Here is a 19,101-nt window from a genome sequence, read left to right as displayed (position 1 = left end):
ACTAGATCAGCAAAATCTCCTCTCCTTATCCATCTTCTCCCAGGTGCCGAAGTAGTACCCATCACCTGAGACACACGCTCTCTTCCGCCCGGTCAGCAAGGCTAGGTGAAGCACAGGCATTCTAGGTGTAAACCCCAACCCCTGTGTCCATGACGACTGAAGTCTTTGGTAAGTTAGTTTCACTTTTAGGGCCTCAGTTTCCTTATCTATAAAATGGCATCATAACCATATCCACTCCATGGAGTGGTGAGGTTTAAGAGTTGTATGTAAACATTCAGAATATTACGTGGCACATGATAAGCCCCACAAGTGTTGGCTATTGGTAAAAGGCATTGCTTGGTCTTTAAGGTTCTACATAACTGAGGATTCGATCAAGTTTCTAAGTTTTAGATGGGGTCTTCTATAAGCAAACGTAAAAGGGAGCCAAAAATCATTTATGTGTAGTTTCTGAGATATCTTCAAAACCTTATACTCAAATAGTACTTGAAAAAAGTCGCTGCTTTCTTGCAAAAAATCAGCGATTTTTTTCTATACATAGCTAATAGGCTAAAGAAAATTCTTCCTCACTTAGGATACAAAAAAGCTTCAGTAGGTTGGATTTATCTGAACCTTTCTCTAAGCAGAGATTACAAACCTGGCAAAATAAATAGTATGTTTAATATCTCATCTGGCAGAGAGAGAAGATTTGGAAAATCAGAAAAATGTGACTCTAGCTAATGTTCAAAATTCACCCTCCCCCACAAAAAATTTAAAAAATTTAAAAAATTTTTATCATAATTTTTTTACCTAAATTTTCAAGGTCTTTCTTGGTGACAAATTTGTAATCATCGTAGACTGTGCTTTCCGGATTCTCTTCTAATTCTTCTGTCAAGTTGTCTAGGAAGGAACACCACCTGGGAGCAGGACCCAAAACCTACCGTGTTGATCAACAGGTTAGATATGTACATTCTCACCACCTCAACTAAGAGTAATTTTACCACCAGATTTTCTTACAATAACTTAAAAATCCTTGTTTCTATCAGAAGTATTGAAAAATAACTATAATATGCATAACCAACATGTGTATAATGGAAGAGAATAAAGTAGGAAAAATTTAGGCTTGTAAGGGAAAAATATCAGTCTAGAATACAAAGATATTAATGAATGCTCTTATATTAGCGCTACCAAAATACAAATAAATCAGGTACTTAAAAATAACATCCATCATTTTATCTATCACTTCTTTCATTCAAAAGAGTACTAAAATCTACAAAAACATATTTGGCATAAAATATATTTTTTTTAAGATTGCTGTTCATGACAAATGAAGTCTAAAATGAGAATTATCTCCTTTTTTAGGGGTTTTCAACTAATTATTTGATAATTATATTTGTTTCTGTGTGGTCCACTTCATTTAATTCATTAAAAATTAAATTCTGTATATAGACTCCTTTAGACTTAACCTAAAATGGGTCACTCACCCATTGTTAGTCCCAACAATAGGCTGAGGAATAAAAGTTGAACAGAATTTATAGCTAACTAAGAAAATATTAAGTTCATAAAACTCAATGGCTGCTTTTTACTTTTTTGCTATTGATACAAATCTCTCCCAGCACAATGCCTCATCCACTGGGGTCAAAGCTTACCCCAAAGGAAGCAATGCTGCTCAGCGGGAAGGCCATGTTGCTGAAAGCCTCACTGAACTGGAGGTTTCCGAAGGACCAACCCTGGGCTCTGACAAAATGGAACTTCCCATGACTACTTCCCTGTGTACTGTGATAGTAATCAATTAAACGTGAGGAAAACAAAAATCATAATGGAAATTATTAAATCTAGCTTAAATTTTTTAGAGAAGGGAAGGGGGGGAGGAAGAGAATTATAACAAAGAAAAACAGTGCCTAATACCATCTCCAATCAAAAAACTATAAATGTTCGACATGGCCATACTAATGTAGTATTAATTATTGTGCCTGATTAGAAAGGGTGATCCCCCAGACCCCAAAGGGTATGGCACTCTTGAACATGAAAAACAGTGCTTAATGAGCATAAAAGGAACCCTAACAAGAAGTTTCATACTAGCATGACTTATAGAATTTTTTAAAGTAAATGTTTTGATGTACTAAGTGGTTTGACTCTAACTAAAAGACAAACCTTCAAGAAATGCAAGGCATTAAAGATTCAATGTAGAACACTTTTTAAAGAAATTGCTATGTTTTTAAGCAATTTTAGGACAGTGGCTGGATGTCACAAACACTAATAAGTCTACTACACAGGAAGCACTACACTAAACCAAAGTCACTGCCCATGATCTCTCTGAAGGAGTTTAAAATATAGCTGGAAGAGAATATTGAGTGGAGCACATGTGCACACCCAACGAATCATGTAAAGCAACAAACAGATGCCCTGAGTCTCTAGGGAAGACAGGTGAGAGCTGGAACAAATGGCAGGAACATCGAAAAGCACGTCTGGAGGGTATTTGGGTTGGAGTGAACTCATGAGCAAGCAGGGAAAAAATCACAGGGTCCCTTCTGAGAGTGACAGCTCGGGCAGTCACAGGGTATCTGCTTCTCATCCATCACAGGGCAAACGCAAAGCTCTGCCATACACTGAAGTAGTGCTAAGACGGCAGCTTCCTCCTCTTTCAGACAAAAAGTAAGTACACTATGGTCACTTTTCTAGAATATAATATCCAAAATACTGTCCTCGTGGGAGGGCAGGAACTTCCTCTGTTCTAAATGCTGAATCTCCAGTATCTAGAACACTGCCTGCCAAGTAGCATGTTTTCAATACTATTTCACAAATACCTTGATTGGTACATAATGTATGGATGCATTCGTGAATTCCACATAGCACAAAGTACCAAGACTTTAAAGGGTCCTACTTGGCAAAAGTATTTTTCTACATTGTTTAATTTTCCTTATTCAGATAAAAACACTCAAGTATCTCACCATAAAACTACTGGATATAAAGAACATTTGGTCAGACCATTTTTGCCTTGCAGGCGAGGGGGCAATGGTGACCAAAAGACCTCATAATAAGACAGTTTCATTTTTAAAAACCTTCCATCAGTGATAAGTCACTGGCTTCCAAGACAAGATTATATTGTGTTTACTGACTTTTCTTGGGGGTGAAGAGCAGGAGTATCAAAATATCAGGCCAGATCTGAACTGACTTTCACAAAAGTCCTTTTTTATAATGTTCCACAACACTCATCTTGATTAGTTAACTGGATTCTAGTGGTATTGTTTTAAACTGCCTCTCAGGGGACAGGTCTGGTTACGGTAAATAAACTCTGCAATCAAACTCATGGCCATTAAATTTTACAGGAGGAAATATTTCCATCAAAAACAAAATTAAATCTAGTGGGTTGATTTTATTAATCACATTTCCCTAGTTCCTCTTCAGGAAAAAAAAAAGAAACAACAGAACAACCATAACAAAGTTGAAATTACTGATTTAACTGGCATTAAACTGCAGGTTTTATCTACATTCCAGATTTCCCCAAAGGCCTAGCATTAGGTTGCAAAAGCAGTGGTCAGCTTAACCAATAAGGAGGGCACAGCCCCTCACACAGCTCTCTGAGGTAACTATAATGACCACAATATTAATTAATGTATAAAAAGTTCTTGTCCTCACTCATAAAATATGTTAAACCTTCAATTAATCCTAAAAATATGTTAATTTACTTCCTAAATTTCAGGCTTTACAACTTGAAGGAAACATCCTTTCTAACTACTGGTGTACTATAACTAGTCTATCAAAAGCTTCTAGGTTTTCTGTATTGTCATCACATTGCTTATTCTGTATTTCAGCCACAACTGCTTATTGCTCCTTTATCTACATTTTTATTTACCTTAAGGTTTTGTTTGTTTCAGAAAATTAGTGGAGACTGTTCTATTTTAAACTTCTATTACCTATTCATGAACTACTTTTAATTTATAAGAATTTCCTAAAGTCAGTCAGCACAGCAGTGAATTGGAAACGGATTCAACCAACTGCTAATGAAGGGATACTGTGGGCCTCTTGGCAACTTTAATGACCACCATACCAACCAATCTGGGTGGAAATACATGGTTCTACCACATGGGAAAGAACCTTTATCAACATTCCCAGGAACGCCTCAACAACAATGCAGCCAAATATTTGCTTGCTCTAATTCATCTGAGCAGAACTGGTTTTAAAATACATGAAAAATACATAGTATGTGCCCGTGATCTTCTGCCTTTATGGTTATAAACTGCCTTTAAGATGTTACTTATATAGGTTTAATTTTAAAACCCAAAGTTCTGGGACGCATGGGTGGCTGAGTGGTTGAGCGTCTGCCTTTGGCTCAGGTTGTGACCCCAGGGTCCTGGGATGGAGTCCTGCATCAGGCTCCCTGGAAGGAGCCTGCTTCTCCCTCTGCCTATGTCTCTGCGTGTCTATCATAAATAAAATGAGTCAAGTCTTTAAAAAAGCAAAAACAAGTTGTAAAAAATAAAACCCAAAGTTCTTATATATTCAGGTAGTGGACAGAAATGACAGAGTGGGGAGAAAAGAGGATGAATATTAAAATCCTTTTGGAGTCCACAGAAGAGGGTGGCCCTCCCACTACTCTACTTTTAAAACATCACTGTGCTGCAGCCTGAGCTGGGCTGGGGTAGAAATAAAGAATGAGGATTTACTAAAGGGATGGTTTTAACAAATCAAGTACAATTAAAATAACAACGAAGTATTATTCATATTATTAGAAACAAAGAACCAAACTACTATGTCAGTATAAATCTCATCATTTCTTTCATTTACTCATAATGCTACTGAACACAATCAAATAATCTCATTATCTTCCTATCAATGATAAGAAAATAACTGATAACATAGAACAGCAATTAAATTTTATATTATCCTTCTTGAGTTTTTATTTAAATTCCACTTAGTTGGGGACCCCTGGGTGGCTCAGTGGTTGAGAGTCTGCCTTTGGCTCAGGGCATGATCCCAGTGTCCTGGGATCAAGTCCCACATCAGGCTTCCTGCATGGAGCCTGCTTCTCCCTCTGCTTATGTCCCTGCTTCTCTGTGTGTGTGTATCTCATATGAATAAATAAATAAAATCTTAAATAAATAAATAAATAAATTCCACTTAGTTAACATACAGTGTAATATCAATTTCAGGTGTACAAATATAGTGATTTAACACTTCCATACATCATCTGGTGTTCATTACAAGCACTCTCCTTCATCCCCATCACCTATCTAGCCCACCCCACCTCAACTGTAACCATCAGTTTGTTCTCTGTAGTTAAGAGTTGGTTTCTTTGGTTTGCCTCTTCCCCCGACTCCCCTGTTTTGTGTCTTAAATTCCACATATGAGTGAAATCATATGGTCTTTTTCTGACTGACATTTTGTTTTGCATAATACAGTCTAGCTCATTTACATCACTGCAAATGGCAAGATTTCATTCTTTTTTGATAGCGGAGTAATAATAATGGCATTATATATATATATACATATATATATATATGTTATTTTATATATATACACACACACACACCCCTTACCTTCTTTACCCATTCATCAGTCAACAGACACTTGGGCTCTTTCCATAATTGGCTATTGTTGATAATGCTGCTATAAATATCGAGGTACACATGTCCCTTTCAAATCACTATTTTTGTATCCTTTGGGTAAATACCTAGTAGTGCAATTGCTGGATCCCACGGTAGCTCTATTTTTAACATTCTAAGGACCCTCCATACTGTTCTCCACAGTGGCTGCACCCAGTTTGCATTCCCACCAACAGTGTAAGAGGATTGTCCTTTCTTCACATCCTTGCCAACACCTGTTGTTTCCTGTGCTGTTAATTTTAGCCATTCTGACAGGTGTGAGGTACTATCTCATTGTAGTTTTGATTTGTATTTCCCTACAATTATTATCTTGAATTTTTAATAACTTAAAAAACTTAAGCAACTAAGAAAATTCTTTGTTATTCCGTTTGGTAGAACTCTATCAACAGGGATGCCTGGATGGCTCAGCGGTCAAGCGCCTGCCTTCCTCAGGTGTGATCCTGGAGTCCCGGGATAGAGTCCTGCATTGAGCTCCCTGCATGGAGCCTGCTTCTCCCTCTGCCTGTGGCTCTGCCTTTCTCTCTCTGTCTCTCTTGAATAAATAAAATCTTTAAAAAAAAATTATCAACAGACAATAAATAACAACTAAAATGGGCAGGTTTTCCATCTCAATGAAGCAAGTCAAGTCAGGTTTTCCCACCAATGAATTATTTTAAAAACTTCAAGGCTTTTTCGATTTCATTGCAGATCAGAGGTAGTTATACTGTAAACATCACTGACTACTATTATGATTATTAATTTTTCTCACTGTGTAGCCTTTATCTCTAGTGGCTGAATGGGATTTTGCCAAGTAAGACCAACTGTTCAATACATACACCCTGAGGCAAATTTCCTTTCGGACTTTTCCTCCATTATTGGTTGAGAGGCACCACGAGCCCCAGCATGTACTTTCAAATTCTGACAGCTGGGGCTTAATAATCACCGATCACAAGCCTGAAACCAGAGAGGCAGCTGGGTGAGCCGAGGGTGAGCCGAGGGAGTGGCCACGCACTTAGGCGTGTAATTGCATCTGCAACACGATGAGCTGCCTAACTGCACACCCAAGTTCACATGCATTTGCGTGAGTAATTGTGAGTCATTTAAAGGTACTCTTAGCACTTTGTTCTCTCATTCCTAAATATCAGATTAAGCAAAAAGAGCAATTTAATTTCAACATTTTCAAAAGTATATTTCAAAAGAGAGAAATTGTCAGCCATGATTTCAATTTCGATTTGGTTTTTGAAGCTGTTTAGAAACTGAAATAAGAAAAGAAGTCTAAGCGAAAAAAGTGCTCATGCTACTGTCTCACTATTAGCCAATCAAATCAGTGGTCAATGTATGCAAGGCTCTGTGCACAGATAAGCAGAAGATAGAATGCCTGTACTCAAGGGCTGGGGAAGACAGGACACCCCAAGCAAACATCTAAATACAAAATTAAAACTGATAATAACAACATCAGAGATTTCAGTTAATAACAGCACATTGACTATATGTTTTCATCTCTCTCTCCCAAACCTACTCAAAATTCAGTCCATCAATATAAAAAGGTATTAACTTTCAAGGACAAAAAGAACAAAAGAAGAAAATGCAGCAGTTGAGGAATTTAGCATGGTGAACCTAACAGAAAAAGAAGAGCAGATTCTTCCCTGGAGCCCTTGAGACCCAGGACTTCCAGGCTCCATTCATCTGGGGTACCAAGCCTGACGGAGGGGAGGTGATGGAGATGATGAAAGCCTAAGTTCTCACCACCCAGGAGGAGACCAGAGGATAATTCTTCGGAGAAAGTGAATAGGACAGGAGAGAGGATGCCAGCACAAGAGATTTGCACTGTGAGGCTGAAATTAGCACAATGAATGCCAATCTGTGTGTCCAGCAGCAGGTACCGCACTGACCCCTACCCCCGCCCCCGCCCCCGGCTCCTTTTCTCATCTTCCAAAAACTACAGATGTGTTGCTGTGTTTCCACTCTTGCTATCCTAACCCCCCTCCCCGTGTTCCCATAATGAACTGAGGGTTCTTCTCTGCAGGAAATGAAAGATCCCCCAAAGGGCAAATGCTGGTCTCTGGGAATCCCCCAACAGTCATGAGCTGAACAGTCAGCATGAAAACTACCATGGACTAGACCACCGTGTATAAAGAACTTTCACCTGGCACCTTAGTGCCTCATTCTTAAATAAGAATAGATTGCTAAAGATCACCATTCATTTATCCAACAAATAGTTCCTGTCAGACATAGATACAGCAGAGAATAAAACAAGAATCTCTGCTTTTAAAAGGCTTCCATTCCAGAAAGGAAAACAATAAAGGAAAGACAGAATTTATAAAGTCTTACAACACAACAATAAAAATGTTAAGTACTCTAATTTAAAACTTGGCAAAGGATTTGAATAATTTCTCCAAAGATATAAAAACAGCCAACAAGCATATGAGAAGATGTTCCACATCATCAGTCACCAGGAAATGCTAATCTAACCCAAAATAAGGTTAACACACCACACTTACTTGAATAGCTATACTCAGGAAAATGGAAAGCAACAAAGAATGCTGAGAATCTGAAGAAACTGGAAACCCCATATATTGCTGGTGGGAATGTAAAATGGGGCAGCCACTGTGGGAAACAGTTTGGCACTTCTGCATACAGTTAAGCATAGAGTTGTCATATGATCTAGCAATTCTAATCCTAAGTGTGTGTGTGTGTGTGTGTATATATATATATATACCCAAGAGAACTGAAAACACATGTCCATACAAAATGCTTACAGCAGCAATATTCATTTTAAAAGTGAAAGCAACCCCAAAGTACATCAACTGATGAATGAATTAACAAGATGTGGTATAACCATACAAGGGAATGTCACTCAGCAACAGAAAGGAATGAAGTACTGATTCATAACACAACATGGATAAACCTTGAAAACTTTTAAGTGAAAGAAGCCAAACACAGAAGGTCACATATTAAACAACTCCATTTTTGTGAAATGTTCAGAATAGGCAAGCAAATTCAGAGAAACAGAAGTAGACTAGTGGCTGCCAAGGGATGAGGATGGGGGAAAGAGAGGTTGGGGAGTACTGGTATGGGGCTTCCTTTGGGTTTGATAAAACATAGTGATGCTTACTTACACAAAATTCTGAATATGCTAAAAACTACTGAATCGTGTACTCTAAAAGGGTTATAACTTTACAGCTTCTGAATTATATCTTGAAAAAGCTGTTATTTAAAAAAATCTAATGAGGGATCACACATTGCACTAGGTTATAATGCCTCTCTAGTTTCCTTTAATCTAAAAGAGTTCCTCTACCTCTAAGGATGTTTACACTCTGAGTTCAGGCCAGCTGATATGTAGAGGTCTCAACACCTTTACAGTCTGTTTCTCAGAATTAGATTCATTTAAACATTTCTAACAAGAATACACAGGTAATGTGTGCCAAAACAATTTTTTTTTAAGAGAAGGAGAGAGGGTGTGTGGGGAGGGACAGAAGGAGAGAAAGAATCTCAAGTAGGCCCCACACCCAGGATGGAACCCAAAGTGCTCGATCTCACGACCCTGAGAGCATGAACTGAACCGAAATCGAGGGTCAGATGCTTAATCAGCTAAGCCAACCACGTACCCCCCAAACAACTCTTAATCCTATTTCTACAACAAGATTTGACTTCATATGATTCATATTTGTAATGTCACGTGCTTACAGAATTTATTTTCATGTATTTTTACACTTCCCTTTCTTTGTTTTTTGGATTTGGGATAGAAAATGAGTTTCCAGGAAAGGGGGCCCAATAAGAGTTTGTCTGAGTACCATATCCCGGGAGCCAGAAGGAGAGGCCAGAAAAATACATGGAATACTTGTTAGACTCCCTTGCCCTCCTTCCCCACCACACAGACAGAAAAAAAACTAGAGAGATGAGCAAAACTGAAGACAGGGACACACACTTCACCTCTTTTCACAAGGAACTGGTATCGTGAAATTACCCTTTGGCAAACTTAGGCGAAAAGATCGTGCCAGCAGATAGAGACTCTCCTGTCTCCTGATCTTATCAAATGAAAAGATATACAAAAGCATTCCACTCCTCTTCTTTCCTAAACTTTTAACATTTATTTGAGGTGCTGGAATGTCAAGAAAGCTTCTGGGACACCAAAGCCATGATTTTTTGAAACCCAGACACATGTATCCCCTGGAGCTGTACTGACTTTGAGCTTAGTATCATTCAGAACATTTAAGCTTACTGAAAACCAAATATTTCTGCTAAATTTGAGAACAGAATTACATTCAAATGAACCGCCGCAATTTAAGAGAGCAAAAATTTTATTCGAACATGTAAAACTCCTTCATAAAGCAAATCTCTTCAATTTCTCACTTAAGCATTCAAAACTACATTACATTTAATCTGAGCAATTCTAATTTAGGGTAGAATGAATAGCTTTCTTTCTGCTTTTTCATGAAATGACAAACAATGCCCTAAATTCTCAAGAGAAAGGAAAGAATATCTTAATATGGTCCCTGACTTCTTCAAAGTCCACTGCTAGTTAAATAGGAACACCTGGGGTGCCTGGGTGACTCAGTAGGCTGAACATCTGCCTTCTACTCAGGTCATGATCCTGGGGTCCTGGGATTGAGCACTACATTTGGGCTCCCCGCTCAGCAGAGAATCTGCTTCTCTCTCTCACTCTTGCTCTCTCTCAAATAAATAAAATCTTTAAAAATAAATAAATAGGAGAACCTGTTTCTTCTAGGGCCCCCCGCTGCTTCTGTCCTGGACAGCCTGGCCTTGCACCCATGTCACCATTTTATGTTTACTATCATGCTACACTTGAAATCCTCAGTCAGTTTTCTGGAGCTCACGTCCAGAGCGTGCAGCGACAATGAGTGCAAACAGTATCAATGTACTGCACTTCCAGCCTCTTCCTCTCCCAATTTCCTAACCATGCTAAAAATGCTCAACCTTGATGGCTATGTCTGCACGCACATGCACACGCACATGCCCCATGGGTGCTGAAGGCATGAGGCCAATTTTATCATATGAGAATGTATTTATCTTTTGGATCACACACCTGGTAATGAGCACTCTCCCAGATCTTGTTTTGTCACTTGATTCCTGCCAAGGGTTACACAGATGGTTGTCGTGTGTTATCCTGGTTACCACATCAGTAGTTTCCTGGTTCCATCCCACTTCCTTGCAGGCAAAAGTATTTTTAATTTTTTAGCATATTCTTATTCTTTCCAATTCTTAATCTGAAGTCTACATAAAAACTAATAGTATATTAATATTTTAAAATAGCCATGGATGGAAACTTGGCAGAAACAAAGGAAGAGTAAATGTCTTAAAATTTTATGTGTACTTTTTCTCAAGGTTATACACCTCAATAGTGCTATTCCACGAGGATCAAAAAATATTTTGCCACCATTCAGCAGTTACTGTTTATCTACAGAGTGCCACACATGAAACTAGGAAATCCTGAAGACATTTTCAATTCAAGTAAAGTAAGATTTCTCATTTACCCCTCAAAAAAACCAACAGAGAGCATTATACTGGCAGAACAAAAGAGGAGAGTGAAAGAACCCAACATGGACTCATAATTGAATAAGTGACCAGCCATTAAGTATTTAAGTAACCTCCTACAACCCAGATAGAATGTCTATTTCCCACTGAGAAGATAAACAGGAGTCCCATACATACGACGATATTAAAGGTCCTATCAAGACCTACGCTATGGTGAGGGAAGCAGTGTGTATACAGATTAATCTTTTTTTAGTGAGGCCAGAACAGATTCTAAAAAGTTCATGTAAAATCTAACTACGTGCAAAAAAGAAGAGAGCTTTATAAGAAAAACCATTTACATAATGAGATCTTTAAACTCAGAATGAAAGGAAAACTATGTAGTTAGGTAGGGGAGTAGCAGAGGTAAAATACCACCTGCTATCGCTGACCAAAACTTTTGCTTTGGGCTCCCCGGCAACCTAAGGCAAAAGGACTTGCACAGTAAGGTGAAAAGATATCATTTACTTGATAAAGGGAAGCATACTGATATGTCTGGAATTATCAACTCTCTATTGGAACTAAATTCAAAAAGTATATCAAAGATCTTTAAGAGACTCTGATTCTGAACAGTATTTCTTTAAAAGAGGTTCACAAAATAAACTTCACAAGATTGTTAAACATCAAATACCATTAAATTGTAATGTATGAAGGCTAAAGGAATGTGATCCAAGCAAATGGCGTGATGACATAACTTGACTGTAAAACAGCTCAGAGCTACGCTGTCCTACATAGTAGCCACTAGCTACATGTGGCTATTTAAATTTAAATTAAAATGGAATAAAATGGGCACATGGATGGCTCAGTGGTTGAGCATCTGCCTTTAGCTCAGGTCATGATCCCAGCTGCTTCTCCCTCTACCTATGTCTTTGCCTCTCTCTCTGTGTCTCTCATGAATAAATAAATACAATCTTAAAAAAAAATAAAATGGAATAAAATCTTAAATTCAGTTCCTTAAGCACACAAAGCACATTTCAAATGCTCAAAAGCCACATGTGCTTAGCGGTTACCATACTGGACTGAGCAAATCTAGAACATTTCCCTCATTACAAAATGTCCTACTGAATAGTGCTGGTTTAGAGAACTGAAAGAAATGGGTGGCAAATATCCATGAATAGGAAAGTTGGTAAATAAATCACTGCCATTCTCTATAAATGATATACTAAGCAACGATCAAAAAGAACAGGTTAGACTTACGTGTTGATCAGAATGATATATTGTTAAAGCACCAAAAACCCTCTCACAATGATATGCATAATGAGATCCCAGTTTTGCAAAAAAACGTATGCTAATGTGTGTGTATACTACTGTCTGGGAGGGGAAGAAGGCAGAGAATTGACTGGACTCTGCAAAGAACGTGCACCATCTTTGTTCTAAATGGTAGTTGGAGGGGTGGTTAGGAAGAACTCTTCCTTTCTAAGTATAGAGTTTTACACTGTTTGATTTGTTTTTTAATTAGGACATATTTTCTAAAGTAAAACAAACATCCTCCAAAAGACAAAGGGCACAGACACCAAGGGTTAACAAGTCCCCTTAACAAACTGAAACACCAACTGATTCAGATAATCTTTCTAAAGGATCAGAATCCCAGCTTTTAATTTGGGACTGAGGTCCTTCGTCAACACTTGGACTGGTATTTGTGATATTGACTAAGGTAAGATCTTTAGGAAAGATGATTTTTTAGCACTAGAAAATTCAAGAACCTAACTTCCTTACCACCTTTGACCCCTTCCAAGGAGATGAACCAAAAAACCTAAAGATCAAAACTCCTTCCCAGGAAGCATTTTAACACAATATTACCTGAAGCTCCAGAGTTTTAATTCATACCTGGGAGATAGAACTTCGCCAAACCGCTGCGCCACCCAGGGATCCCATCAAGACAATTAGACATTTCTAAAACTGAAGTTAGCATTCACCCGACATTCCATAGCTCTTGTCTTTGTAATTGGTACCACTGTTCATTTGGTTCCCCTACCTTCCTTACGTAGCCTCCACTCCCAACAATCACTGAGCTCTAGGGATATACCTCTTTAATGTGTATCTGTCACCTCTTTCACCACCCACTGTCACTGTCTTAGATGGAGCCCTCATGACTTTTCCTAATTACAAACTGTCCTAGCCTCTGTTTTCAAAGCCACTCCCCTCCTTAAAAGCAAATAATCTGATACACAAATGATTGATCCCATTCCCTTGAATAAAACCCTTTAAAGGCATGCCACTCTACTTAAAATCAAAAGCAAAGACTTTAACATGATATAAAAGGTTTAGATTTAAGCCCCAATACCTCCCCAGTTTTATTTATCTCTTACCCAGAAAACCTAGGCTCTTCTCAATTCACTGCATGTAGAAAGAGCTCCCTGATACCATCACCCTTCCCTTCTACCTTTTTACTGGCTAAATCCTACAAGTCCTTCAAAATTCAACTCCAATATCAGTACTCCCTCTGAGCCTCTCACTATGGAAAAGTGACTTCTCTATGTGCTCCTTTAAGATCTTGTATACAAGTCCCTTAGCAACTGTATTGTCTGCTCTTTACATAACAGGAAGCTCAGAAGTAGTAATGTCCAAGTCTGAAAATGTCTTCAGTACCTCAGGCTTTAATGCAGGCACATGAAAAATGCCTACTGAATATTTGTTTAATAATAATCCAGTCCCCTCAAAATACTAAAACTAAAAACTAGCCAACACAGACACTGTAGTCAAGCCCATGGTGTCTTTTTCAGTGATCAATGTAAAAATAAATGGTATTTGCAAATTGAAACAATGAAATACCACTATACACCTATTAGGATGCTAACACCCAAAATGCTGATAACCAAATGCTGGTGAGGATGTGAGCAACAGGGATTCTCACCCACTGGTGGTGGGAACGTAAAACAGTACAACCACTCTGAGATAAAATTGTTTTCTTATAAAACTAATTACAGACGCTAATGGAGGATACAGCAATCACGCTCCTTGTTCTTTACACAAAGGAGTCAAAAGCTTACATCTACACAAAAACATGCACCAGAATGTTAAGAACAGCTTTATGTATAAATGCCAAAACTTGAAGCAACAAGATGTCCTTCCAGAGATGAATGAATGAATAAATGAATGTGGTACATTCATACAACGGAATAGTATTCAGCAACGAAAAGAAATGAGCAATCAAGCCACAAAAACACATGGAGGGATCATAAGGGCATATTACTAAGTGAAAGAAGCCAATCTGAAAAGGTCACATACCATACGACTTCAGCTTTATGACATTCTAGAAAAGACAAAACTAAGTGGACAGTAAAAAGACCAGCGGTTGCCAGGGGCTTGGAGGGAGGAGAAGGATAAACAGGTAGAGTACAAGAGCACTTTTTGGGCAGTGAATTATTCTGTATGAAACATAATGGTGGATACACGTCATTATATGTTTGTCAAAACCCACAGAATGTACACACCAAGAGTGAACGCTAAGGACTTCAGATAATAATGATGTGTCAGTGTAGACTTATCCACTGTAACAAATGTACCAGTCTGGTACAGGATGTTGACAATGGTGGAGAGCGCATTGTGTGTGAATGCGTGTATGGAGTATGTGGGAACTCTCTGTACTTTCCACTCAATTTGTCTGGGAACTTAAAACTGCTCTAAAAAGTAAAGTCAGTCATAACTGAATGACAACCACATGCAAATACACAAGAAACACAGACAGGTAGATCTAACCTTTCTCTCAATATGCCTCACTATCATTTATATATGATCTGTTTCTAATTGAGAATAATGTCCTGTTCTTCAAGCAGGTCAAATACACAACCTAATTAAAGATATGAGCCAATGTGAAAATGAAATATTCATTTCCATTTAACAATTTTTAACAACCACTTTCTGGAGCAATTTAAAGTGCTAGAAATATGAACCAATCCTTCCTCTGCTTCCCTCTATAAATGCAAATACTGAAGCTAAGAGATAAGTAGATGGAGTTCATTCTTTTTCTCTTTCATGCATATTTGAAATTTTTCCATGATAAAAATTTCAACATGAAGTGTCAATACTATCTATTCCTTCATATCAGCATGTATTCTGTGAAAGCCACAAAAAAAGTAAAATACACAGAGGCCCTGCCCTTGAGGAGCTGACACCTGAGACCACGACATCAGAAGATGGACAAACTTTCTTGGAATTGGAGAAGAGAGTCAAAGTAAAGACTGTGTGAGTCCGAGAACCTTCTTATTGTTTTCTGTATATGTTAAGCCTTTTAAAAGAATGTAGCCCCAAATTCTTGCCTATTTGTATAACCTCCCTTCTATTTTTAAGGAGAAAACAGGCCAAAAAAATCAGAGTAGGTAACAGGCATATTAACCAAAGACTGCCCCATGATTTGAGTGGTCAAGCATTTTCAGAAGCTAAAACCAATCCCTAGTTGTGGACACTCTGTTGTATCAACACCACCTACATGACCATAGCAACAGGAAATGGGAATACTCGATTTACTTCCAACTCTATCTTGTCCAGAAGAAGTAAAGAGATCAAACTGATAAACACCAAGATGACTAACAGAGAGCTAGGAGACAAGTCTTCTGGTCAATATCTGATTCAAACTGAGTAACTAGCACCCAAATAGGAAGTTGTCATTTATTTTCAAGAAAATGGGCATGCCTGACACATAACCGTTTAAGCAAAATAAATACCATCTGACGTATTAACATAATAAAGCATATGTCACATGTGTATCAAATATTTCCATATGAAAATGATGCATTTTACCTAGCCAGAACTCAAATTAACTTCTGAAAATGTGACAGGATGCTTGGGAAGTTACTTCCTGAGTGTCGCACATCAATGTTTTCTATAGGTCTGAAATTCTGAAGACCTAATAAGTTGTCATCAGAAATGGCAATGGAAAGTATTTCCATTATTGGGAAAAATGTTTCACATGCTCTGCTGCTGCCTGTAAGTGTTTAGATTAAAATAGGAAGCCCACGTTTCCCCTTGGTCAAGATGCAAACAACTTATGTGTATTAGAACAGAACACTTTATGAGCCACCTGACTTTTGCCTTTACTTCCCATTTCATAGTGAGGAACATGTAACTGACACATTACAAACAGCATGCCATTTCATGCATAAGATAAAATTCAATCACAAGTTTCCTGCGAGCTTGGGTTGGAAAGGAACCCCCCCCAAAAGGCACCTGCTCTGTATCCCTCTCCTTTTGTTCATCAGGAAAACACACAGGCTTTGAGTCTAACTCTTCCACTAACTCATAAGTGCCTCCCATTTTTTTCTCCATATCAGGTCTTTTACTTTTCGTAAGATAACATCCTTCTATATCAAGGTTTAGTTTTTTTCTCTTTGAAATGCTTTTCTTGGAGAACAAAATTAAGCATATGGCCCATTTGCATTATTATGGACCAAGACATCTGAAAAATATGCATCTTTGGTCTGAAAACTGAACTCAGTTTACAATGAACTGGTTTTTTTCCTCAAATTTATCTTTTTCTTCCTTGCAGCAGCTCTGGAAGTTCCATCCTTCCCCGCTCCGCCCCACATTCCACCAGCTTTTCCCGTATTCCTAGTCACAGACATTGTCCCCTACAGCCCGACACCCCACCATTTCCTCTGGCTCACGCAGGTACCTTTCTCCCATAATCTTACTCTTTCCCTACATCCTAAAAACATGCCTTCTCTAGCTGTGCATGACAAACAACTCCTGAACTCTCTTCCAAACTGGCTCTGACCCTCAGCCTGTAAAATATTTCTCAATGAACATTCCCACATTAAAAGCCCGCAGATGTCCCTTTCACTGGTTCACCTTGTCCTCCACCTTCACACGCGGCATCACTGCCAACATTCTGCTTGACATTCACCCCTTTGACTTACAGCTGGAGAACTCTCAGATCTCTTTTTCACCAAGGCCGTGGCTAAACCCTCTTGCCCATTCTGAACTTGCTAACTATATTTTTTAAATCTTTTCCCTTCTCCTACTCCGTCCATAACATGTAATATTTCTAAAATTCAATTTCATTGGTTCGACCTCATGTAGAGATCAGGCTCTGATATCAAGCAGGTAACACCAAATGGAGTAGAAACAAAATTAAATCTGACAATATCCCTTTGGGATATCCCTCAGTAAATGAAAAGCACATTTTCCTCAGTGTTGGGACAGGGCAGATACAATGGATGACTTGCATCTAGTGGTTGGTTGTCATGCCAAAAGAGAAACCATCTCTTAAATGATCAGAATTGCACTCAGTGTGGCAACACTCTGAGAGATACTAGGGGAAATATCTTCTGAAGAAAACAACTGATCCAAGCAGCCTTTTTCTAATGGCATTCCTCATCTCTACCACATAAACAAAAAATAACTACTTTCTCTATTTTCCTAAGAATGACAGACATGTAACTAGCACCTCCCTCCATGCACCAGAGAGAAGGTAGCTAATCACATACAGTAGACCCTTTAGGAATTAGGACTGAATTCTCTTAGTTGAGAAAGGCTCTCTCTGCCACAGTTTGGTCCAGGACACATTCCCAGCATGTGGAATGGGCCACCACATAACTGCCACCATGTGCTCTTGTCACTGTAGCCCCCAGCACCTTGAAGGACTTCTGTTTATATTTATGTAAGCTAAGTGAATTTAATTATGGGATTGTGCTGTAAATCTAATCAGTGGCCACTAAGATATTCCCAAATGCAAAGAAAATGTAACAAAATATAAATAAGAATGTCTCTTGACTACTGAGACTATGGTTGGTTTTGTTTCTTTTCTTTTTTAAAGATTTTATTTATTTATTTATTTATTTATTTATTTATTTATTTATGAAGGACTCAGAGAGAGGGAGAGGCAGAGACACAGGCAGAGGGAGAAGCAGGATCCCTGAGAGGAGCCTGATGTAAGACTTGATCCCAGGACCCCAGGATCACAACCTGAGCCAAAGGCAGATAGATACTCAATCGCTGAGCTACCCAGAGGCCCAACCCCTGGGAGTTTCTTTTTTTCTGATAAATGTTTTTAAAAATAGCTACATATTACTTTTCTACAAAAGATTTTATTTATTTGAGAGAGAGAGAGAGGAGAGAAAGCACTCAAGTAGAGGAAGAGGGACAAACCAACTCCCTGCTGAGCATGAAGCCCAATGCAGGGCTCCATCCCACGACCCTGAGATCATGACCTGAGCCAAAACCAAGAGTCAGACACCCATTCGACTGAGTCGCCCAGGTGCCCAAATATATATTACTTTTATGTTACACACAAAACCTGCTTTTAAACTAATCTCCAAGAGTCTATAAAACACCAGGAAATATTAATTAACTGGGAAAAAGCAAGATATGAAACCACATAAACAATGTTTCAGATTAAAACAATGGAAAAAATACAGCAGAATGTTAGTATGTCTTTCGGAAGTGGAGGGTGCTCAAGTTTTCTCCTGCTTCTCTTTATTTGCCATTTTCTATAAAAAGCATGCTTCGATGATATAATAGGGGGGAAAGTACTTCAGTTTTAAAAATCAGATTTCTTGGGTCACCTGGATGACTTAGTTGAGTGTCTGCCTTTGGCTCAGGTTGTGATCCCGGGGTCCTGGGATCAAGTCCCCCATCAGGCCCCCCGCAGGAGCCTGCTTCTCCCTCTGCCTGTGTCCCTGCCTCTCTCTCTGTGTCTCTCATGAAGAAGTCAATAAAATCTTAAAAAAATAAATAAATCAGATTTCTTATTTTAGCAACCAGATTCTCATCACTTCTGTTTCAATAATGAACAGCAAAACTAATGGCACTGGACTGCTCTTTCCCAACCCACATTCTATATAATCCACTATCACAGGCTCAACAATACCAAGGTATATTTCTGAAATCATTTTCCTAGTTCATATTTATGATTTTATCACAAACTTTTCAATATGTCTCCATTTTGCTCAAAGTACATTCCTTCTAAGCCCTACATAAAGGCCCATTTCCACATAATGCCAAATACTCCCTATCCCCGGACAACGGGGATAGTAGCAAATAGTTTTGCTATTGTAAGAAAGTGTAACAG

General features: G+C 38.5%; 1 protein-coding gene and 1 long non-coding RNA gene across 13 annotated transcripts in view; one reads left to right on the top strand and one right to left on the bottom strand.

The window, feature by feature from the left end:
- NOL10 (nucleolar protein 10) overlaps positions 1 to 19,101 on the bottom strand; it is an 83,708-nt gene that overhangs the window by 24,664 nt on the left and 39,943 nt on the right. Inside the window, exon 14 of the mRNA XM_072771096.1 lies at positions 787 to 913. Within this exon, the coding sequence (XP_072627197.1) occupies positions 787 to 913 (127 nt within the window). The remainder of the gene's footprint in view (positions 1 to 786; positions 914 to 19,101) is intronic.
- Positions 1 to 19,101, top strand: part of LOC140601753 (uncharacterized) — a 33,617-nt gene that overhangs the window by 12,782 nt on the left and 1,734 nt on the right. For 2 of the 12 annotated variants that reach the window (XR_012004808.1, XR_012004812.1), the window contains exons 3-7: positions 800 to 932; positions 2,561 to 2,631; positions 6,487 to 6,652; positions 7,092 to 7,440; positions 15,142 to 15,278. This is a non-coding gene — a long non-coding RNA (uncharacterized lncRNA). Of the gene's footprint in view, positions 1 to 43; positions 169 to 799; positions 933 to 2,560; positions 2,632 to 6,486; positions 6,653 to 7,091; positions 7,441 to 10,907; positions 11,039 to 12,552; positions 12,748 to 15,141; positions 15,279 to 16,578; positions 16,701 to 19,101 lie in introns of all 12 variants that reach the window. The other 10 variants (XR_012004811.1, XR_012004819.1, XR_012004810.1 and 7 more) reach the window with 10 other exon arrangements.

This window comes from Canis lupus, chromosome 12 (genome assembly GCF_048164855.1).
Source record: "Canis lupus baileyi chromosome 12, mCanLup2.hap1, whole genome shotgun sequence".
Taxonomy (NCBI): Eukaryota; Metazoa; Chordata; class Mammalia; order Carnivora; family Canidae; genus Canis; species Canis lupus.
This window is presented reverse-complemented; position numbering and strand designations above follow the sequence as displayed.